The following is a 24,350-nucleotide window of genomic DNA, read 5'->3' as shown; positions in this document are numbered from 1 at the left end:
GGACTGTGTAAAGAGGTCCGGGGGGGGGAATGTGGTATTGGGGATGAATTTGATATTAACTGTACATACAGTATGTCAATCTGAATGGGACATCAATGTCTTCACTGAAAAGAGAAATACCTTTGTAAGCACTATTTGTCTTCAAAATACAAGGTCTTTTTTTAAAGAATGGCTCATCTCATTTTTAAACGGTTTTATTTTCAATTAAGAAGCAGGTTGAAGACCTATTTTAAAAACAACTCATAGATTTAACAGCTCAAATGTTTAAATAATTGGTCATTTTCCAGTAACTAACATACATGAATAAATCAGGAATTTATATTAAAATAGTCACAGAGGCAAACAGCTTACCACTTGTACTTACTTTCAAACACTAAAAATGACTGAATTTATAAAGTTAATCAAATAACAAATATCTGAATAACCTGCCATTTAAAAAAAAACAAAAAAAACAGAAACTTAACATCCAGCTCAGAATAAACCAAACTCTAAATCCTCACACGATTAAAGTAGAACCTGGAACAACACTTCAGATGATAACTTTGGTACACAGCACGGTGTACATCGTGGTGAAATACACAACCTTGTTTGTAGTGTTTATAGTGTCGAGAACTGGTTCCCATCACGGGAAAAACAAAGTATTCAGGCCTCTCTTCACACTTTGGATCTCCCCCTCTTGCTACAAAAAAGCACAAGAGCACAAAGAAAGATTCAGCAAAGACATCTCATTCAAAAGCCTACGCAATAGAATCTGAGTCACGAATCCTCTCGAGACTGTATGTTCTGTACAGGCTTTGAAATGAGCATTGTTGTGCTGACAAAATGAAGGACACAAAATGAAAGCAAGCTTAATTATTTTGGTCTCGTCCACACTGAAGGGTCACGTGTGTCGTTTCTACTCACCATCTCGTTGAGGAGTCTGTCCTGAACTGACTTCATGTCTTTTCTTATCAGGCACATCTGAGAAAAGAGGCACAGCAGCAGGAATTTAGTGCTGGTAACGTAGAATATGACACAGTGGGGACACGCAAGGGACGGGTTGACAAACGATACAATGAGATAAGCAAAACATTATTAAGGCCGCTCAGCGAAAAATGGCAGAGGTGACATGCTCTATTTAAAAAAAATGTAAATCAATGAACTGTGAACATATTAGATATCAGCTGTGAAGTTTAGGCCTGAGGATCACACCTGGGATCTGAATATTCTCTTCTCGTACTCGATGCTATGACACTCGTTACCCTGGAGGGCTTTCTTCATGGACTCGTTTCTGCAAGGACAGACGACCACACAACAAACCGAGGGAGATATGAGGAAGAACGAGAGCACACCAGGGTCAAGGTAAAGGGAAAAAATGTCAATTAAATCCGAGTTAAAGGAACACACTGATCCACATAAAATGCACAACTTATGAACATCATCTGTGGGTGGAACAGGATTCTGGTTAACTTGACATAATTACAGTACTTTGTCATTTAAAAGGATTTAAAGATGTGATTGCTTCTCAAAACGATGAGTCTACAACTGCAAGATGTCAAAACCACCGCAACTTTATATTTGATCACAGCTGTTTGCTTTGGTTGAGAGGTAGTTGCATATAACAAGATAGCCTTTTGCAGTCAGGGCAGCATGGCCTGGGTAGATAATTGCAGGGAAACAACAGCTAAAGGAAATCAGTGAACTCAGCATATGACAGAGATATATAAATGTGTCACGTATCCTGCGGCCATTTGGAGGGTCGGTTGCGTACATACATACATACATACATACATACATACAACACGTGGAATAAACATGCAAGTATATTTCTGTAGTCATAAGAAAAAAGACATTGGCCACATCCCTCTAAAAATAGCTTCGGCTGCATATCCAGCACATTAAGATAAGCTTACGCATTTTTCAAGCTTTTTAATCCATGTTGCACCCATTGAAGAAGATATGCAACCTTTTAAAGTATTTAGGTTTAAGCCTGGGAGAACGGCACTGATCAGAGTGCGGCAGGAGAACGGCATCAAACTAACAACATGGACCTTTCAGTGCTCACACAAACACACACAATCAGGCCTCAATTTCACCTCGTGATTTTCTGTTCCTGGTAGGAATGGAAAGTCAGAGTCTGCTTTTTCCAGTGCATCTGTGAGAGAACAGAGACCAAACATCAAGAATGCATCCTATTTATTGACAATTTCATTTAACAGAATATTGTATGGTGGGATATTTTGAGATGATGGTTTTAGAGGAGAGGGAGAGAGAGAGAGAGAGAGAGAGAGAGAGAGAGAGAGAGAGAGGGAGAGAGAGAGAGGGAGAGAGAGTGCTTGAATGAGACAGAGACAAAGAAACATACAGTCAGGTCTTTATCCATGTTTTTCAGCACATTGTCGTCCTGCTCTAGATTGTGGATCTCTTCCAAGAGGACCGTCTGAATTTGTTCAAGCTTCTGAGTCCTGTACAGAGGAAATACAATTAACCAGTGAAGTGCAAATCTAAAATGTGGAGCAGAAAAATAAGACTTGGAACCTGTGAAACAAACAAGGGGGGGGGGGGGTGCTAACTTAAAAAAATATTTCTGAACGATAGCTGACCAACTGATCATTAGCCATTAAATCATCACAATTAGTGCCTTGCATGCAGGGGTGCTGACGTTGAACTGGCTAACAAGCCGCCCAAATGCAACGACAACCGATGCACAAACAGGTTAAATCCATAATTTAACACAAGCTGCAGTGTATGCTCCCTCAATTCTGGACACAAAAACATGGGAAAATAGGGTCCAGGTTGAAAAATACTGAATTTACCCTTTAAGCTATAACTTGACGGTACAAAACATCACATGTACATAAGTATTTTGTAATCTACTAGCCAATATGACTAGTAGATGGGAATGTCAACTCCATACTAACTGACCTCTGTTTGGTAACTTGCAGGTTGAGGGAGGAGACATGTTGCTGGACAGTCTTCAAGGACTGCTTGTTGTAAACCTCCATCATATTATAACGGTTCTGGAAACAAACATTTAATAGACAAGGTTTTTTGCTCGGCCAACATTTAACAACATTTCAGTGGCTCAGATTTATAAAGACAGATCTGACAAGAGATACAAAGTGCCAAAAAGAAGTTTTAGAATATATTGAGTCTAAAAATCTGGTCAGTGCTTTCTCAAAACACACACATGGTCACCACACCTAATACAAAACACATATTTTAGGAGTTACTGCTGCATATTCATTGTGTGTCCAACCTGGAACTTCTTCTTCAGCTCAGAGCTGAATTTATTGCACAAGTTAATCGAGTTAACAGCAGCGTTTGGCAACTCGAAACCCTCGTCCATGTCTTCAACAACCACTTCAGCCTCCCAGTGACTGGAGCTCATTGGGCGGGGAGAAGACATCACGCAGCTCACCTCAACATCAGCAGACACCTCAGCGACTGAGAGGAACAGACAGACCAGCAGATACGTTAGGATAGATGACGTCCCGAATAATGTCCTCTTTGAATTATACAGGTTGCATATAGTGTTTTCTTGCAAAATTAAAAAATAAGGCATTAGAAAATATTAATGTTGTAACTTTTTGGGCAATTCTACAAGAAATGATTGGCTGTTGGCATGCAGTTGGTATATAATATACAAACAACGTATCTGACGTGCAACTTTGGTTAATGAAATGATGGCACCCATTTCTCATGTTGTAAAAACATGAGACGACATTCCTAAGACTTTGTGTGATTAATGCATATGTTTTTCAGGTTTGCATGTGCATTTCTCTGCAATGTTTTTTTTCTTCTTTTTTTTATTTCTACCTACTATTTGTACGTGTTATGCCAGACAGCTAATTTACTTGGCCGTTAACTGATAACTAGCAGTAAAATAATATGTCTTACAGGACTTGAACAACTTCCTTGGTTTCATCCGAGGAGAACAATGTCCTTGCATCTTGCTTTTCTTCCTCTCTTCCAGCTCATCTTCCTCAGAACTACTGGAAGAGGAGACGTGGCGCTTGCGACTGGGTCCTGTAACAAGAACCAGCAGTTATAATACATTACCCAGCATACATCCATTTAACACTGGGGTTCCCTCTTCAGCAGATCAGTGATTTGACTGTGGAGCCCCATTTGAGGGAAACAATACTCGTGACTATTACATTTGATGTGATCGTTATAACAGATTCTGCATTCATATGTAGAATCTGTAAAACTCTATGGCAACTGGGAAATCCACTGAACATTTTCAACGACCAAGTTGAACACAAAAGACCTTTTACCTGAGATATGAAGCTGTTCAGACTTTCGGTCTCGATCTGAAGACGGGGTTTTCTGTCAGGAAGGGGAGTACTACATTAGTTATTTGTTTGACCAGCTACAGCTATACCTCACCGACCCATTAGTGATCTTTCCATCCTTCCATCTATCTATCCAATTATAATCAACCAATCAAAGCATTCAGTGAGGTAAAGCCCTACCTCTGCTTTAGGAGACGGAGCCAGGTGAGCAGTAGAAACATTCTTACGTCTACTTGTGAGTACTGATGACTCAGCGGAGGAAACCCAGGATGCAGAATACACTTTACTTAAGCCATAATGGCTTCCACTGTTGAGACTGTCTTCGGGGAATGGAGACTGAGGAGGAGAGGGCATGGATGGCTTGTCCAGCTCGAGGAGTGTGGATGTCAACAGAGGCAATGGAGATTGAGCTGCTGAGGGTAGACTTTGCTGGGTTGGACTTATCTGGAAACACATAAGGGAATGGAGAAGGACAGAAAGTGATGAAAAAATAATGGATGGGATAGATATGGCCACTCATTTCACGGCTATCTAATCACCATGTCTGTCATAGATCGGGGCCAGTAAAATGAGGAAGACACATTCAACACTGCAATAAAAGGCACAGATGAAGCGCTGAAGCCAAATTATCTGTGCCTTGATTTAAATAGGCCATTTCAATCATGCTACTTAACCATTCAGATCATCATGTGCAATTCCAACATCTTCTACTTAATTATGTGATGTATTCATCTGGGTAAGTTGAATCTGTCAAATGGCCACTTCAGACTAATGGTTACACACACACATTTAACCCTAAGAATGGTTTGGTATAATATGCGCAGACATCTTATGTTGCTCCTAACAACTGTCAGCAGTCGAGGGTTGGGCAGTTTGAGATGCAATGTAACCAAACTGCTGAAAGAGAGAACCTCAAACATGTTTACAGAGTCCACATTTTCTCAGCTGGCCTGGGAATTTTCAACCAGCAATGCTTCAGTTACAGACCTACTTCCTTAAATTCTTGTTAACTGTATATGAAGGTCTTCATATAATAATTAACACCTCCATTCATGTCACTCCAGTGATTCTCACGACACTGTCAAGTAGGCCTGTTCGATTAATTGATTTTAAATCGTAATCGCGATTATGTAGTCAGGACGATGTTAAAAACGTGAAAATCGTAAAAATCGTTTTTTCCAAAAGTTAAAGTTCTGCACTTTATTCATTCATTTTTGTTTAATGGACACACCTTAAGATACATGTGGAAGTGAGGTTTTTCTCTTAATCCCACAGGGATTGTTTTTTTTTGTTTACAAGAGGTCTACAAGAAGATAACATGGAGCAAAGCCAGATGGCAAAAGTTCATTAATTGTTCTTTATATTAATCCCTTGAGGGATTTTTTGTTTAATAAGAGCAAGGTTTGCACTCAAATCCCAATGGGTAAATTATTTGCAAAATGTTCAATAAAAAACTGCATATTTGAAATAATTTCTTTGCCTTTTGTCATTTCACAAAATAATCGTAATTGTAATCGAAAATCGGATTTTGAGAGAAGAAAATCTGTTTTTTTTTTAATGGGCAAAATCTAACAGCCCTACTGTCAAGTAACATCAATATCTGCCATGTAGTGTAAACGGCTGTGAATCACTTGAAGATGTTAAATACCAGTGAACTTCTCAACAGTTATTAAAACTGACGACGACTCTGAGGTCTGAAGCTAAACATTTTAAAGTAATCACTTTCAGTTGTAATTGACCACTACAGTAAAACATATTCTCCTCTACTACCCAGACACTATATATCATTGGATTGCATGAGAACGTGGTATTATACTACATAAAAAAAATCTCTGAATGTGAATGTAACCTTTAACACAGAATCCATACAAGGCCACGAGACATTCATAAGGTGTCACAGAGGTGCTGTTTTACCTTTGCTGGACTAGGTTCATTGGGAGCACTGGGTGGCTGGGTCTGACCCGAGGATGCCAGAGAAGGGAGAGAGGGATCGGACTGGTTCGATCGAGTCTTGGATGAGCTGTGCTTTTTTGCCACACTGTTGAAAGAGGAGGGCCTGAAGTGTCCTTTACTGCTGACTGTGGAGTGAGGTTTGGGTAGCAGCAGGATCGGTGAGGGGGTGTCCTCACAGGGACTGTCAGGGTAGGCAGGGAGTAGGGATCCCTGCGGGGTGGGGAGTGGGGAGCAGGTCAAACCCAGGGTTGGGGTTGACCTTAAGACAGCTGCAAGGGTCCAAAATAAGCACAGATGTTCAAGCAGCTGGCCTCACAAGTTGGAGGGAGAATAGAAGGTCAATATATAGATGCTTTTCCAAATATCAATTTACAGTTAAGAGGTTGGAGAGCAATAGGGTCATTTATGTAACAGTTTTAAACATTTCTGCATTAAAAGCATGTAGTATTGCAAACGTAGATTAATACGCATAATGTTTTATACTTTTGCAGGGTAAATATAAAATATCTCTAATATGGCTTTACTTGAATGAGATGAATCCCCCCCCCTCCCCATCAGCCTGATTTTAAAAGAAAGGTGAGTTTATTTACCCCTGAGCTAGTAACATAATCATGCAGTGTCACCACACTAAGTAAAAAAGAACATTATTTTGCTATAAAATATTTTCAAAGATGGGAGACAAGTTTCCAAAGTGTCAAAAGTAATAATTAACTAACCATCTGACCCACTATGAAACATGTGATGGACATTAACAGATGTCAGAGGAACTGATAGTTATCTAATTGCTGGTAAATTACTTTACAGAGTCTTACATCTCATCTTCTCAATGGAAGGAGGGGACGGACAGAATGAGGTCTGGTGGGCAGCCCAGGAATCCTCCAATCCAGTCATATGTTCTTGGGCAGAGACAGCATTTTTCTTATTTAACTTTGACGTTTCTGGAACGATATTCTCAGGCCTCTGCTTCTGAAAAACAACGTGTTTCTGTTATCAAGACACAAGATAGCTATCCTAGACCAATGCAAATGTTCACTTTCAAAACTATGGCTTATTCCCAGGTTAACAACTAAAAAGTAACATCTAAAAATGCATATCATTTTGGTGTTAAATGATATACAGTATGTCTATATATGTATACATACATTTTTTTTTCATGTTTATTCTACCAGGCTTCCATAAATGTCATATTATTTTTCACTGACCAGCACATATTTGTCCTGCATTCTATTAGGAATACACACTGTAGCTGTGTCCCAATTCAGGGTCTGCAGCCTTCGGAGGACCCAGCCTTCGCGGTCTACGGAGGCGACACCTTCGGAGACTCCTCCGAAGGCTGGGTCAACCGTCGGTAAATGGGACGGTCTAACTAGAGTCCTTAACCTACGGAGCATTTCCTGATTGCGTCGCGACGTCATCACTTCTGCCGGCCAAGCCCGGGAAAAACACCAGTCAAAACAAAAATACGACAGACGAACATGATGGAGAGTTTTTAATATATATATATATATATATATTTTTTTTTCTTTTAATTTAATTTAATTTTAATTTTTTTGAGCAAGAGGAGAGGCGGCTGCGGCGACACCGGCGGCTTGTTTATCTCCGGCTGGGAGAGCCGTGGGGAGGTAACGTTAAAGCTGTTATTTTAACCCATATTAATGTTCATACATAGCTAGCGTAGTACGTGGTAATTAATATACCCGTTAATAAATGATACCGCTAAGTGACAAGCCATATTAAGTATAGATTGACATGGATAATGTCATTTAACCATAAGACTTAATACAGGGTTCGTACAGGTGCTTAAAATGTAAAATCTTTGACAATGCTGTAATTTTAATGCTGTTTTTCAAGGTCTGAAAAGTGCTTGAATTTAAGTCTAAATCCTTGGCTTATAAAGTGATCAAATTGAATAGTAAAATGTGTACGAACCCTGTAAATAACCCCGACTTAATTCAATATTTTATTCTTGCCTCTCTTTTAAACATTTTAGTGACATGGCATCCGTCGATTGCATCAGCCCTGCAAACCCCGATGATGGACGATGTGGTGGACAGTGGAGACATGCATCCCACACCCCCCACCTCCCAGATGATGTCCCACTCAGAGCCAGAAGAGTCCAGGGTCCTTATTGTGGCATCCCATCCAGTCCAGCAGCACCACCAGGGACTCCTGCTCAGTCAATACTGTATATATGTTCTCTGTAAATAGTTATTTCTGATGATCTTTTGTAAATAGTTCTACATGTTAAGAACACCCACTTGTCAATAGTTATTGTAACTTTGTAAATATTTGTTAATTACACAAAAAATAAATTATTTTGTCACTGAAAAAAGTTCAAAAGTTGACTTAAGTTGTAAATAAGAAATGGAACAGATAATGTTACAAGGTTATAGGATTTTTATTTAACTATATACAATATTTGGAAAAGAAAATGGTACAATACAATATTTTTAATTAACAATTTAAATTACAAATCAACACAGAACTTAATCGAAGAGAAAAAAACATTCACCACCCCCCAAAAAATTCAACGCCTCTCAACCATTCTCTCCAATAAACTAAAAAGTCTCTCCATCCCCTCTCTTTCTCCTTTCCTCGCTCTCCCTCTGTAACTTCATGTCCTCCCTGATCAAATCCAGCATTCATCTGTTTTCCTCGTTCTTGCTGCTGTCGGTGGTCCTGTGTTCTTGGCCTCAACAGGTGGTCGTTCTCATCCCGGACCCGGAGTTTGATCAAATCCTCAGTCTGCTCCTTGCTCTCTACAACAAAACGACATGTAAAGCACATTTCCTGTTATGTCAACATGCAAAATGATTGTACGATATAATAACGATATTAACAGTAATAATGCTCCTAAGGTTAGCTCTGTATTCAATCCAAACGTCGAAGCGGACTGTCGCCTACACAACTTACGAGTACAAATCACCTGAATAGCTCCACGGTTACAATAAGATATAAGTTACCATCGGAGCTTGTAACATTTAAAAGTGAAGGGTTTTAGGCTTACGTTACGTTTAAAGGCTAACGTTAACTGAGCTCCTCGTATCAACAGCCCTAAGCTACATCACGTAGCTGGCCCTACATTCCGGTGGCTACACGTATTAGCATTATAAACTTCACGCATTTTAACACTCAAATGTGTTTTAAGGCCCCTTGAACGTCCGACGTTAAGCAAAAACACGTTACTTACTTTTAAATGTGTATTCGGCACTGCTGCCGGTGCCGGAGCTGCTGCCGTCTTTCGCCGCCATTGTTGGTTGAACAGCGGCGCGCAAAGCATCTTGGGATATTGGAGGCCGCGAAGGATAGTAGCGGTGCATCCTCCGAATACGGGCGAAAGGAGGACACATTTGTCGGCCGCATTTGGAGGAGCCTCCGAATTTAGACGAATTGGGACAGCCTTCGCGCAGCTCTGTGACGTAAGCGGCCTTCAAATGCAGCCTCCGAAGGCTGCAGACCCTGAATTGGGACACAGCTACAAGCTGTGTCCCAATTGTATATCAGTTGTCCAATATGATGAAGATCTTTATATTCATTTCTCTGCATTTCTTTTTGCAGAATTTAACAAAAAAATCCAAATCGGATCATTAACACCCAACGTCCTTCATTCACACAACCTCATACCTTTCTAAAGGTAACCTGTAATGACCTAAATAGAAGTCTGGGCTCCCACCTTGAGACCCCAATGCTTTTTCAGATCTGACTGGTTGTTGCTCTCCGGTCTCCTGTATGTTTCGGTGGATTTCTCAGAGGAGCTGCTATTTCTCTTCTTTACCTCTGGAACCACGGATTGGGTCTTCTCACTCTTCCTCTGCTGGCCTGTAAAATATTTCTGATGACAGACAAACCAAAAATGGGATTAAATATTTCTGCAAAATCTACTAATAATCCAGCCATGATGTTAAAATGAGTAGTATATTCCACAGAGCTCAGTCAGAGCGTGTGGCTCGTCAACAAGCTTTACAGCTTAGAAAAGTTGCTGTGGCTGAACATTTCTTGGATATTGTGTGCCAAAAAAACTATTTGATTTCCTTGATAGTGTAATTTTGTTTCAAAAACATCACCTCCAAAAACACTATGTGATGCTTGGTGAACAACTGCATCTACAGTATCAGGGACGTCCAGTGTGAGCTTGAACGTATTTGCATTCACATTCTTTTGTTATTCTTTTTATAGAGACAACCAGTGTTTCCCACACATTGACGAGACAATGGCACACCGCCATAGTCTCAATTATTTTATCAAGGCAAATGCACTTAACTAGTGGCTCTAATGATAGGCCTAAACAGGAGGGCAGCAGCGCTTATTATAAGGGGAAATCCTCGCGGCTGGTTTGGCTCATCAACGTTCTGTTTTCCCCCGTCGCCATGGCAAGGCGTCCCCCACGCCTACCTCCCCTCAGCTGCGCGAGTTTGACAGTGCGTATGCGTATGTCAAAACTAAAACACCAATGAAGGCTGAGGAACAGTCACCCACTTCTACCGAAGCGCTATTTGGAAAATACTGTATGTATTGGTAAGTAACAGTATTAATAATAATAATAATAGTCATGATAAACTAATAGTAAAAAGGCTCAGCACTGTGTTTTAGTCATCTTTGTTTTCATCTTTTCTTGAATGCTTAAACTCCTCAACCCCATTTAGTATGTCAACATTTGGATCAGTACCAGCAGTTTGTAAGAAATTGGTCAGTAATTGATAAGTCATATTTTGGTTCTCAAAATTCACCAAATTGATGCATTAAAATTAAACCTATTCAATGCATGCCCCCGGACCCCCCTAGAGGCTTGCAAGCCCCCCCACCAGAGTCTCCAAAACTCCTGTGGGAAACACTGGATACAACCATACAAATATCCACCCACTGGATTTGTTACCTCATTAAAATGATGAAATGTTATGTCAATACCAAAGATGCATTAAAAATGGGTGAGCATGTCGTGATATGGATATATGTACTGATTCACAGATGCTTTGTGGTACATAGAATAGATAACCACTTGATCACAATAATATAAGATATAAACTCAATGAGCTCTACCTCCCTACAGACCTACCTACCTCTACGCTGCTGTGATGGTTGCTCCCTGGCTTCATAAAGCTTTTGCTTGGTTGTTTGCCGACAGTCTTTGTCTTAGTCACTTGAGCGGGCTCGTGAGTTTTCTCAGCATTCTCCGGATGATTAGCCGAGGAGTACTTCTATTATGTGGTAAACATAAGACAGTATAATTTAGTCTATTTGCAGCAGCACTATACAGTATTGTGCAAGACGTAGTGGACTGTGTGTGTTCCCAGTGACAGGGAGTGAATGCCACTACTGTTTTTGCTTGTGTACCTGGGATGTCATGGGATGACATTTCAGATTTTCTAATGGAAATGTACTGAAAGGAATGTTCAGATGTAGAGTGGATGACATCGCAAATAAAGCGTGAAGGAGCTGTAAAATATTTTTGCTTGCTCTCATTCCCACAATTTACATGCGTAATGTTTTTAATCAAACTGTATACTATACTGTATATGCTGCGTGCAGACATGTTACTATGGAATCAAACGGACTTACATATTTGACATGGGGAGCCTGAAAGTGACAGGAACTCTGAGCAACTGCCCCCATATAACTCAATTTTAACGTATTTTAAACATTTAAATAAAACATAGTTAGTACTCGGTTGTCTAACATGCTCTGTTCCTCACGATTCTGACACCACAAAAATGAATGGCAGTCAATTCTCTCCGATGATAATAATATTGTGATGATTGGACTCAAGGGTTTTGAGGAGCAAGCAGGGCTTTGAGAGGTTGTTTTATACAAAATCAACTGACCCAAGTTGTTGTCGGCCCCTCCCCCTTGCACTACTTCATGGTGCCCCAGTCACCATGGCAATCAGTGTCACCAACTTGTGTGCCTGTGTGTGGCCTGTGAAACTCAAGTAGAGATAATAGGAGTTTTCAACCAATGACAGCTTGTGCTGTTACTATTCCTGTTGATACTACTATTGCTACTACCTGTTGCTCCTGCTATGATGACTGATATTACTACTACTGCTGCTGCTGCTGCTACTGTTACGACTATTGTTGCTTATACTGCTAGCTGTATCTTAAAAAACAACCCTTTAACAAGTTACGTTAACATTAAAAAGAGAATGTAAGATAAAGGGAAGTATTTTGCCTTGGGAACAGGAGGATTCTCTGGCTCCGACTGGCTCCCATCAGTGTCTGGCTCCCTGTAGCTCTTGGTATAGCTGGCTACGGTTCTCTGCGGCCTCCTGCCTGCTGCCTGTGGTCTATTGGGTGCTGCCGCCGGCTTCACTCTTTCCTTCACCTCAGGCTTCTTCTGATTAAACAATGACACATTGTGGCTGACAAGGATAGTGCATCACAGTCTTAAAGCACATTATTTACAAAAAACAACACTGCCTTACCTTACTAGGCTTGGTTTTGCCCTTTACTGGTTTTTGAGATAGTGGAGGTAAATCCGGGGATTCATCTTGAATGAGAAGAAGCCCGTTTTGATTATGGTAATACAGATGTCTTTGATATCCACATTCATCTTAATATGAGGAATTCCAGATAGTGAGCAGTATGAATGTGTGGCTTTAATGGCCTACATGAAGTATGAGGTAACACCGCTTTAGGCTTGACGGGCGCCTGCCTGGAGTATGTGGTGACTTTAGGTTTGGGTTTCCTGCTTGATTCATTCAGCCAGCTGACATCTGTCGTGCTATAGTCTGTGTCACTGAACAGATGCTTCTTCGCATACAGCTTCCCCTGTAACACATAAGGCAAGGTCGTGGAAAACAGGGAGGGAATGAGAGAGAGAGGTCGGCATATTTCAATTTGTGAGTGCTGTATAATTCTTGCCACACACACCTTTGCCCCAGCTTTTCCTTTCTTGGTTGTGCTGAGGTTTGCTGAGTCATTAATGTCACTGTCAACCAATATGGAAAATGTTTAATTAGACAGTTTTTATGACAAATTCTTAGAAAAGATTAGTTTCGAGGTTTGCGTTTCTCAACAGTCCACAGGCCATTCTCAACTGTCAGACGTACCTGCTTGATATGGCAGAAGTGTTAGTGCAGGTTTTATTCTTTCCCTATAAAGCAATAAAACACATTTTAAACACTGCAGTGGCATACCAGTAATAATAAACTCTGGTGTCAAAGTATAAAATAACATTAGTAATATTTACTCCAACACTTAATGGCGTATCAGCGTCAAATGCGAAAACATCTTCTCTGTGGAGCAGAAAAAGAGCATTCAATACATCCCAAAATGCAATGAGACCTTGAAATATCCAAAAGTACCTAAAACGTTGTAACCAAAAAATTGTATTACCTCTTCCTAGTAGAGTCTGTTGTGGTTTTGCTGTTAGATTTCATGAAGCTTACATCTCTCTATAGCAGGTACAGATCATCTTTATTAAATCAAACAGGAGAAAAGTAACTTAAAGTTACTCTTCACCATGCATGAAGTAATGATCACTTACTTTTGCAGCTGATGACCAGCTCATATTGAAGTTGGGCCTATTACAAAACACGGTCAATACAGTTGTTAGCGATGACATTTGTTCATTTACTACAAGATAATGTATCCCTACGATCTTCAATGTGCCTACCTGTTGACAAGAGGAGGAATCCAGGTCTTTGGGATCATTTCTGCAGGATCTTTTTCTGTGTTTTGGGTTTTAATCTCATACCGGCTAGAGATGAGCTTCACCATGCTGCCTGCAACCTCTGCATCTCTCTGCATAGACACAGTCAGTGTGAGAATCACAATGCATGTGTAACCTTTAGAACCTTAAAGCTTACAGATTTCATACCTTCTCTTTGCTTGAAAGGACACCATTAGTTTCAACCTTAACATCGGATGATACTCTCTTCTGCAGAGCTTTGGTTGTTGAGGTCTTGGCTGGAGCTTTGATGGGAACAGCATCTGCCTCCAGTGGCATCTTCTCTTTGCTCTTCCCTTTGGCCAAGCAATTGCTCTGGACCTGCTCCTTTTGGAGACTACAGACTGCTGAAGCACACCGGTCCACAGAGCTTCTGCCTTTAGAGTCCTCTCTGATGTCAGGCATTTTTTTCTGGGGTGCAGATGGCTCCTGATGTGCAGGATCTTTGCTCCTCTCTCTGATGACCTGCTGCAGGCGATGGGTGAGCTCGTTATGGAGTTGCTTTTGGCTGATTGAGCACGAGCCTGGAACTGACAATCTCTGTGTTGAGTTCAGGCACTCCTGCTGTTGGTTCAAACTCGAACGAGGTGCTAAAGAGAATAAACAAAATCATATTTACATTACATATAACATATGAAAACGAAGACAAGTTTGATTAAATTATTTTTTTAACTGACTAGGTTTTGTATGTGTTACTAGCTTTTAATATGCAAAACGTGTAATTTTTTGATGTTTTAGAGAGACTTGATGACTTATTATTTGCCTACCAGGTCTTGGCAGAGAATTGATTTTCTGTGTGGGCATCATCAGCATTTCAGAAACTGACAATTTGTGCCAGTTAAGAGATCTGAAATTTGAACAAATAAATGTGAAGGTAAACACTCATAAACATACTGTATAAACACAAATGTACACAATCAGAGCATCGGCTACTCCAGTGGCAGTAGCTACACGGTGCTTACATGTTTTTCTCAGTCCCGGGTTGGGTGTCAGGTATAATGTAAGGCTCTATAAGTAAAAAAGATCAGTGGTGGGTTCAAGAGTCTCTGAAGACGAACAATGTAGCTGTGTTTCCTGGCTAAGCTGTCAAGTCACTGTAAGAATACAATACCCAGAGGCTGTTCTTCTCCGTGTCCAGCTGTAACCATTTCTACTGCATTTGTTAGTGGTATGTTCTGTAGAAAAAGCAGAGACAACAAATGCAATGAAACAATATACAGTGGTGTGAAAAAGTATTTGCCCCCTTCCTGCTTTCTTCTTTTTTTGCATGTTTGTCACACTTAAATGTTTCAGATCATCAAACAAATTTTAATATAAGTCAAGGATAACTCAAGTAAACACAAAATGCAGTTTTTAAATGAAGGTTTGTATTATAAACGGAGAAAAAAACCCAAAACTACATGGCCCTGTGTGAAAAAGTATTTGCCCCTCAAGTTAAAACACAACTTAACTAAGGTTTATCACTTCAAGGTTCAATTTCTCTAGCCTCCCCCAGGCCTGATTACTGCCACACCAGTTCCCAATCAAGAATTCACTTAAATAGGACCTGCCTGACAAAGTGAAGCTCCTCAATAGCAAGACATCATGGTGAAAACCAAAGAAATTCAGGAACAAATGAGAAAGAAAGCAATTGAGATCTATCAGTCTGGAAAAGGTTATAAAGCCATTTCTAAAGCTTTGAGACTCAAGAGAACCACAGTGAGAGCCATAATCCACAAATGGCGAATACATTACACCGTGATGAGCCTTCCCAGGAGTGGCCGGCCAACCAAAATGACGCCAAGAGTGCAGCGACGACTCATCCAAGAGGTGACAAAAGACCCCAGAACAACATCAAAAGAACTGCAGGACTCACTTGCATCAATTAAGGTCAATGTTCATGACTCTACCATAAGAAAGACACTGGGCAAAAATGGCCTACATGGCAGAGTTCCAAGACGGAAACCACTGCTGAGCCAAAAAAATATTAAAGCTCGTCTAATGTTTGCCAGGAAACATCTTGATGATACCCAACACTTTTGGGAGAATACTTTGTGGACTGACGAGACAAAAGCTGAACTTTATGGAAGGTGTGTGTCCCAATACATCTGGCGTAAAAGTAACACCACTTTTCAGAAAAAGAACATCATACCAACAGTAGAATATGGTGGTGGTAGTGTGATGGTCTGGGGCTTTTTTGCTGCTTCAGGGCCTGCTGTGATAAATGGAGCCATGAATTCTGCTGTCTACCAACAAATCCTGAAGGAGAATGTCCGTCCATTTGTTCGCGACCTCAAGCTGAAGCGAACTTGGGTTCTACAGCAGGATAATGATCCAAAACACACCAGCAAGTCCACCTCTGAATGGCTAACGAAGAACAAAATTAAGACTTTGGAGTGGCCTAGTCAAAGTCCTGACCTGAATCCTATTGAGATGCTGTGGCATGACCTCAAAAAGGCGGTCCATGCTCGAAAACCCTCCAATAAGGTTGAATTACAACGACTGTGCAAAGAGGAGTGGGCCAAAATTCCTCCACAGCGCTGTCAAAGACTCATTACAAGTTATCGCAAACGCCAAACCAGTTATTAGGTTTAGGGGGCAAATACTTTTTCACATAGGGCAATGTACATTTGGATTTTTTCCCCCCTTAATAAAAGAAAACTTCATTTAAAAACTGCATTTTGTGTTTAGTTGTGTTGTCCTGGCCTTATATTAAAATTTGTTTGATGATCTGAAACATTTAAGTGTGACAAACATGCAAAAAAAGAAGAAAGCAGGAAGGGGGCAAATACGTTTTCACACCACTGTAGGTGTAATTACTAAGATGATTCAAAGCCATATTAACGTCTTCATAATTCAATCGTATCATACCCTCCACTGAGTACAGATCAGAGCTTAACTCTATTCATAAAAATATTTATTTGGTGAGTATACCTTCTTGTGCTTGGCAACCTTGTTCTTATTGGACTGTTTGGATGCCGTGATCTGTAGAGATTTAGCACTCTGAGACAGAAAACACAAAATTAAACAAAGTGACATTTTTCCATATTGTTGCGTCACATTTTGGCCTCGCTGACTTTAAATAGAGTATTCAGTATGTGTATTCAGTATGTCATACCTGGTCTGTCATGCCACCTGCTATTGTGCTGTTTGGTGTTGTGCCACTACTGCACGTCTTAGCAGTTGTTTGTAGCTCTCCCAGGTGAAATTCACCTTGCCTATCACATGAACGAACCATCTTCAGACATGACTTCCCTTTATTCTTTGCTGAAGCATCTAAAAGGAAAAGAGCAATGTTATAGTTGAGACCCAATTTAGAAAACTTTGGTACAGTTGAGACTTTTAACCCTATATTAATTGAAGAATATAAAAATGTATTGGAAAAAAAATAAGTAGACAATATAAAATTAAAATGACATTGCAAATAAGCTAAATCTTTAAGATTTTGCATTTTTAAGAATTTAAATGACATTTATTTTAAACTTTTATGGATGATGAACTTAATACAATAACACTGGACATGGTGTGATAGTAATTTTGGAGAGTTCCTGGTTGCACCCACTTGATGACATAACAGCAGAGAGGGAACTGGCACCATGCACACTTCCTCCTGTACTGCTGCAGATGAAGGTGGTAGACTCAGAAACCCTCATCTTGGTTGGGGTCAATATCTGCACAGAAAATCAGAATGTGTCTGTTGACACTTTGTGTGGCTTCCGTGAATGGTCAATTTAAATGTGATACTAAAATTATTTATGCTAATCTGTAATCCTTTCTACATGACGCTAATTGCCTATCATCACCAACAGAATGGAAATATAAAACTTCTACATTCAATTTGGATTCAATGTGTTCAGTGTCGTTGATTCCTTGTTCGGGAAAATACTGGCCAACAAAAGGATTGAACATGGATTGATATGGTTTGTTCCCTTGCTCTCTACGCCCCCTACTGGCCTTGACTACTAGTTTCTTAAGGAGTTGTCTTACCAAAAATGCTGCAAATTAAGCATTTTGAATGTTTCTTTTTTTAATTATTATTTCATATAACAGTATAGAGTAGGTACAAAGGGCTTTCATCAATTGACCACTAATGACCATTATTTGTTAACAAACTTAACTGAAGTCAATTAACATCTTAATAGTTTAAAACTTTAATTTAAAATCCTCTTAACTATCCTTAATCTACATTCTCCAATCAATATTTAGTGGTGTTTTGTACTGTACTGGTATGTTACATTAAATCATTTTATAAAAATTGTATAATAACTGGACAAAACTACTGTTCTGTCTAAACTGCATTTAATGTACTCGGGGTAATTAGAAATACATTTTAACTATTGAATTATTATAAATTACTACTTTAACATTCATAACAAAATGAAAAAAGAAATTGAAGTACAAATCTGACCTGTGCAGGTGCAGACAGGGCAGGTAAAGGGTAGAGGGCTGTAGATTTCTCACTTTCACTGAGGGACATCTGACTCTCTGGAACAACCTGCATGGAGAGTGGAATGCAGGACAAACACAAATGCTGTCACGCTGATTTGCACTTTTTCCACTGTTTTTTTTTAAATGTTAAAAACACTTCTGATACAATAACGTTAATTATTCATCTCATTTATACATCTAAAAACCAGACATACAATGTTGTTTTTTTGTCAGTAGCCAAAGCCCATTTACTGATCCTAACTTACACCATGTATTTTGACAATTTCATCAAAGCACATCTCAAAAATGAGACATTCTAATCCAAAAATAAGCATCTGGCCTAACTGTCTCCGATTGAATACATTTTTGCAATAGTAATGACCACAATCACAAAAGAAAACAACACTCTTTTCAAAACAAAACTTCGTTTTTACAATCAATGTTTTAATATATTTGATATAACCTGTAACAGACCATTATTTACCTGTGAGATGTTATCTTCCATTCTAATTTTAATTGGAGTCTTCACTACAGATGTGCTTTTCTTCCCAACAAAGCCCTGACAGGAAAAGATGTTTGTTAATACAAACTGCAAAATGTATTCTGAAACCACTCTCTGACGAGGGCTGGAATGCTATGATTTTAAGATACATTTTTCATGGGATGCTCAATTACTTTCAATTTCATAATAGTATATCCATCATGAAATATATTCTTATCAAGATTTTGTGGCAACTAAGGATGGAGTGAATAAGCCATGACCTACTTTTTTTTTGCCATGTCCAAAGACGTTACAAGCGGCCTGCAGGATGTCCAGGGAGGCGCTGAAGTGGATGGTGAGACTCAATCCTTCTACATCACCCACAACCACCAACTCTGACAGCTGTAACTGCAGGACTTTTCTCTTGCCCTGCTCTGGAGATTAAGAAAAATGCATTTTATCATCACACATACCCACTCACATTAGTAGTGTAACAATTCATGCGATGCATCGATGAATCGACTGTCAGTCCTACCGATTCAACTAAATCGATCTGCTAAAATAAATAAATAGAAAGAATTGTTTTGGCTTCACCAATACTTGATATAAATGAGTTAAATCTTATGCCAGCATGTAGCCTATTGAAAAATGTTCAAAATAACTGAGCAATGTTTAATTACATACATTGTATTCAGCATAAAATATTATGCAGGACTACTTTTATAGAATAAATATGTTTAATAAGTAATTCTGTGGTCTGCAGATAGTCTCACTCGCATTATTGCATGTTTATTTCATGGATATAGAATTTTGGTTAAAAGTTACTGAATCGAATCGTGGTTTACAGAATCGAATCGTTCCCAAAAAAAAAAAATTGTCCTTAAATCGCCAACTACTGAATCGTTAATCGAATGGAAGTGAAGCCAAAGATTCACACCCCTAACTCACATACACAACATATCTAAGATAAATGGCCAGTCGCATATTAATCAAAAGGAGATGTTACGGACTACAGCAAATGCCTTAAAAGACACAAACAATAACATATCAATTCCATGTATGCATCAAAATGCTTGTGGTTGCACAGAGACGGACTATTGTTTATATAAGATAGAGAATATACTGTATATATACACACTGATCCACATCACCAAGACATACAGCAATGATTTTGGGGTGTTTCATTCGGGCAAGATAAGTGTGGTCAGGGTGTATCCAAGAGAGGCAAGATAATCACCACTGAAGGGGTTGATATCCCAGAAGGCAACATGGCAGATGTCCAGGACGGCTACAAATACCTTGGAGTCCTAAATCGAAACCATGAAGAGGCTGCAAAGAAGTCAGCCAAAGCCAAATACCAACACAGAGTAAGGCAGATCCTGAAAAGTCGGCTGAATGGGAAGAACAAGATCCAAGCCATCAACATGTACGCACTGCCGGTCATCAGGTACCCCGCTGGTATAATAACATGGCCAAAGGAAGAGACAGAAGGCATTGATATTGGGCCAGGAAGTTCCTCAGCATGCACGGAGGGTTTCACCCCAAGACCAGGACTCCGAGATTGTAGAATAAGTTGCAGGACGGAGGCCGAGGACTAGTGAGTGTCAGAGCCACTATGCAGGATGAAACAACCAACATCCAGGAGTACATCAGGAAGATGGCCTGAAGTGATGCCCTGCTGAATAAATATCTTGGACAGAAGAAACCCGAGGATGAGGGGGAGGAGAAAGAGGGAGAACCATCATGGAAGGACAAGCCTGTGCACAGCATGTACCACTGACAGATAGATGAAGTGATTGATAAGGAGAAATCATACCAGCGGCTAGAAAATGCTGGTCTGAGGGACAGCACAAAGGATCTAGTCATGGCAGCACAAGAAAATGAAGATTCCTTCAGAGGTGGATGAGAATGACCAAGCTAAGATCCTGTGGGACTTCCAGATCCAGACAATCAGACAGGTCCTCTGAGGACCCAAAACACAAGACCGCCCATGGAAGAAGATAATTTATTTATATATATATATATATATACAAACAAATATTAAATGCTTTATTACGTGAATTCCTTTTGGAAAATTGTTAATAAATAAATTATTAATAATTATTATTACTGCCATTATTACTAAAGACTGTTGAAATGATCAGCTAGAGGGCTGAGCATGTAAACACAAATGCAGTGGTCTTTCTGCTTTGATTACCTGTTACAGTGTAGCTTTGGACTTCATTCTCATTCATACATATTGTTTCCCACTGGCCATCCTACAGAAAGAAGAAACCACTCCATGTTAGGATCTAACAGATATACATTTCTGTTTATTATGGAAAACTTGACTTTGGTTTTCATTTTCATGAATGACTGTGTGGTACCTGTGCTTCGTCACAAGAAAAAGAGAAGTAAAAAGAGATGCTGTGGCTGCCAAGGTTGAAGTCGATCCAAAATTCTTCCAGCTTCTCATCAGGGGGCATCAGCAGCTGACAACACAACCACAATCCTTCCAGCACATACATTCTTGTACACTTATTAGTACATTATCAATTGGCATTCCACCTTACAAGCAAACTATTTCAACACTTCAGTCAAAAGTGAATTGTGCCAAGATGGCAAAGGCTTCTTGATAAGTTCCATAGCATGTGCTGTCAGACAAAATCTGCATTTGTTAGTTATTATTTTAACCATAGGAATCCTGTTAGTACTAACCTCATGTTTGTCCAGATAAACTTCCAAACAAGGGTAGGAGTACACTCTATAGTACAGAGAGCACATTATTAGTATTTATCTGCATAGTGTAGTCGGATTCTCTTAGCACTGCAGTCTTTTACTTTTTCACTTCTTTTTCTTTTTGACTATTTGACTGCAGCCCATGTATTGGGAGGCATTGTGTTATGATATTTGTGTACCTTCTCTTGTCTCCCTGCATCCCATTCACCAAGTTCAGAAACCTGCGACAATCCTGAAATTACACATTAAACACAGGACCAAAAAAGGTTTAGCCCACGCTTTCCTAACTCCTAACGATCAATCTGCCAAACTCTAGTACTGTATTATAACAATACATTACCACAGTCGTGCAAAAGAATATATAGGCAAATGTTATGTACCTGAATGAAATACAAGTTTTTACCGTCTCAAAGTCAGAATCCCGGATCTTTACAAAAGCACTGGCCACATGCTCCATGCTGAACCATCGGTCTGCAAGCTCCTTCCTCTGGCCAGGAGTGGCCATTCTGCACAATGCCTCCATCAGGGCTGTCTGCAAGTCGTAATCTGACACACATAATGTCATGAAATTGTTGTGCTTTTGTACGGTTCAGGGTAAAATGAGATGCTACTTTTGTAAGAGATGCTTACCACCTCCCTGCAATATCTGACCAGCCAACTTGATCCTGTGGAAATGTAACAAAACAACCAAAATGTCAAGAGTGTGGTTACAAAAATTAGTAATGATGAGGAAACTGTCATTACGTACATGATATCTGAAGCCTCCTGTGACGTTACGATTTTCCTCTCTTTCTTAAGCTCCACCGGGATTTTGTCCAGAATTAAATTAAATTTACGGATTGCCTGTTAATACAATGTTAGCAGATTAATTTATGAACAAACACATGATCAGCATTTTTTAATACTCCTGCAAAATAGTAAGTTATACCAATTAAAACCATTTCAAACCTCTTTTTGGATCAGGATATAGATTCTGGGGTCAACTGCCAACTGACCAATAGGATACAGGAAGGACTCTGTGATTTTGCATGTTCCTGCAAAAAACATGTAGCAGTAATACTGTGAATAATGTTTTCTGATATCCTCAGATTCATCATAGAAGTTGATGTGGTCCTAAGAAGCTCGTCTCCATATAATTAATGCCCATTATTTTCCACCTGAAACTGTTCACACACATCCAATCACTTGTTAGATACATATTGAAGTCCCTAATATAATTTAGTAATTCAAGATATATAATCCACTTAGCTCCACTTGGCTAATTGAAGATAAAACACACATATTGAGGATAAAGAAAGAAAGACAGAAAATGTACAAGCGTACCCTCCTTGCATGCTTCATGAACCACCTGTAGGAAAGAAAACTGTTTTAAATTCTGGACACTAATATGAGTGATCCATTGTTTTATGAGACACAGTGTGCTTTACCGTTAGACATCAACTCACCATTAAGGCATCAAAGAAGTCCTCAGACAGGTTGCATAAGGTCTCATTCCGCTGCGGGCCACACTGGATCCACAGCTGCCTGCATTTCTCAAACCACTGCAACATGTGCGCAAAAACAATCAACTATCAATCAACAACTGTCTAAATACATTAACTTACACAGCATCACTGTGAAAACTGCGAGCCTGTATGTTTTAGATTTCTACTTATCTTTTCAAGCAGGCCTTGAGCTATTACTCCAGACAGCCCTTGACGAACACCGGGTAGTTTCAGGTGTTTCCCACACTTGTAGAGGATAGCAAGAGCCAAACTGGCTGACTTGGAATCTTTTTGATCCAAACTCTGCATAAAGAATATACATATGGTTTAATTTAACCCAACAGAAGAGTATCTTGGCGTATTGAGTGTGCTGGGATATATCTTACCCTGCTGACAAGTTTATCCAATTTGATGAGAAACTGTGCTGAACATTTCATGGGGCCCTGCATGTTCCTCTGCAAGAATACATCTAGAACTTGGACATTCCCACTCTGTAACACCTCATCAATGACTTTCTCCAGCTGCACATGAAAAGAGATAATGAAAGTTAACTTTTCACCACTTCTTCAACAACAATGATTTATGTATCGTTATTTTAAGTCACACGAATGGTATGCGTTGTTAAAGCTTTGCACTCCCACCTGAGTGTCCAGCCCTGCTGCCATTTTTCCTTCCAAGGAACAGCTTACTGCTGCTTAGCCTCTGCTGTCTTCAAACTGGATATAAAGGTAAACAACCGGTCATTCTTAACGCTTATTACACACTAATTAACTTATTCTAACATTATATAACGCAATTTTGTTTTACCCACAGTCGATGACCCGGTACCACCTCTCGGTGGGACGTTAGCTAACGTTAGCTAGCATCAACCGTTGACAAGCTAACCTTATCCTGTCGAAACCATTTACGTAAAGTAAAACCTACTTCGGCTAACCTTGCTTTGCGGCACTAACTTACCGTTGTACACAAAGTTTGAAATAAGCTAACGTTCAATCAAGTTACTTCTAACTTATTAACAGGCACTGAATAACTACAGTTATTTTGAGAACTGAACTTACCGTGATGTCAAAGGTTGTTATAATACATATTTTTGACAGGTTCCGGACGGTGCAAACCGCGCGAATATGTTCACGCGTATCGCGCATGCGCCACAGGTCGCTGTGTCAACCAATCTCCTGTGTATTCCACGATTTTCTAAACTCACAGGGATTCCTCAAAAAAGGATCTATTCATTAGACTTTTGAAGCAGACATCCTGTACAGGAAAGTACATTGAATGTCCCCACTTTAACATATATGTGACACTGGTGTGTCTCACATAGAACGCTGGTAGAAGATAGCCAGGAGAGAATCTTTTTAGCTTACA

At 39.7% G+C, this 24,350-nt stretch overlaps 1 protein-coding gene across 1 annotated transcript; it reads right to left on the bottom strand.

The window, feature by feature from the left end:
• Positions 1–538: 538 nt before the first annotated feature.
• sycp2 (synaptonemal complex protein 2) lies at positions 539–23,650 on the bottom strand (the record flags this gene model as incomplete). Its single annotated transcript, XM_084016346.1, has 46 exons — positions 539–679; positions 904–960; positions 1,192–1,270; positions 2,076–2,134; positions 2,345–2,444; positions 2,905–2,999; positions 3,239–3,426; positions 3,880–4,008; positions 4,260–4,311; positions 4,458–4,721; positions 6,192–6,499; positions 7,043–7,196; positions 9,904–10,062; positions 11,288–11,425; positions 12,396–12,585; positions 12,641–12,713; positions 12,835–12,994; positions 13,097–13,154; positions 13,276–13,319; positions 13,416–13,461; positions 13,562–13,620; positions 13,713–13,749; positions 13,842–13,969; positions 14,046–14,485; positions 14,663–14,742; positions 14,858–14,903; positions 15,007–15,070; positions 16,809–16,877; positions 16,993–17,150; positions 17,437–17,545; positions 18,283–18,369; positions 18,787–18,861; positions 19,069–19,217; positions 20,981–21,041; positions 21,150–21,254; positions 21,481–21,526; positions 21,681–21,733; positions 21,905–22,047; positions 22,132–22,166; positions 22,250–22,344; positions 22,450–22,535; positions 22,825–22,849; positions 22,947–23,047; positions 23,153–23,288; positions 23,372–23,506; positions 23,627–23,650. The coding sequence occupies 46 exons, from the start codon at positions 23,648–23,650 to the stop codon at positions 623–625; spliced, it is 4,956 nt and encodes a 1,651-aa protein (XP_083872472.1). The 3' UTR covers positions 539–622.
• Positions 23,651–24,350: the final 700 nt, after the last annotated feature.

The sequence above is a fragment of the Eutrigla gurnardus genome, assembly GCF_963514095.1.
Source record: "Eutrigla gurnardus genome assembly, chromosome: 8".
Taxonomy (NCBI): Eukaryota; Metazoa; Chordata; class Actinopteri; order Perciformes; family Triglidae; genus Eutrigla; species Eutrigla gurnardus.
Note: the sequence above shows the minus strand (reverse complement) of the source record. Positions and strands in the feature narration are given on the sequence as shown.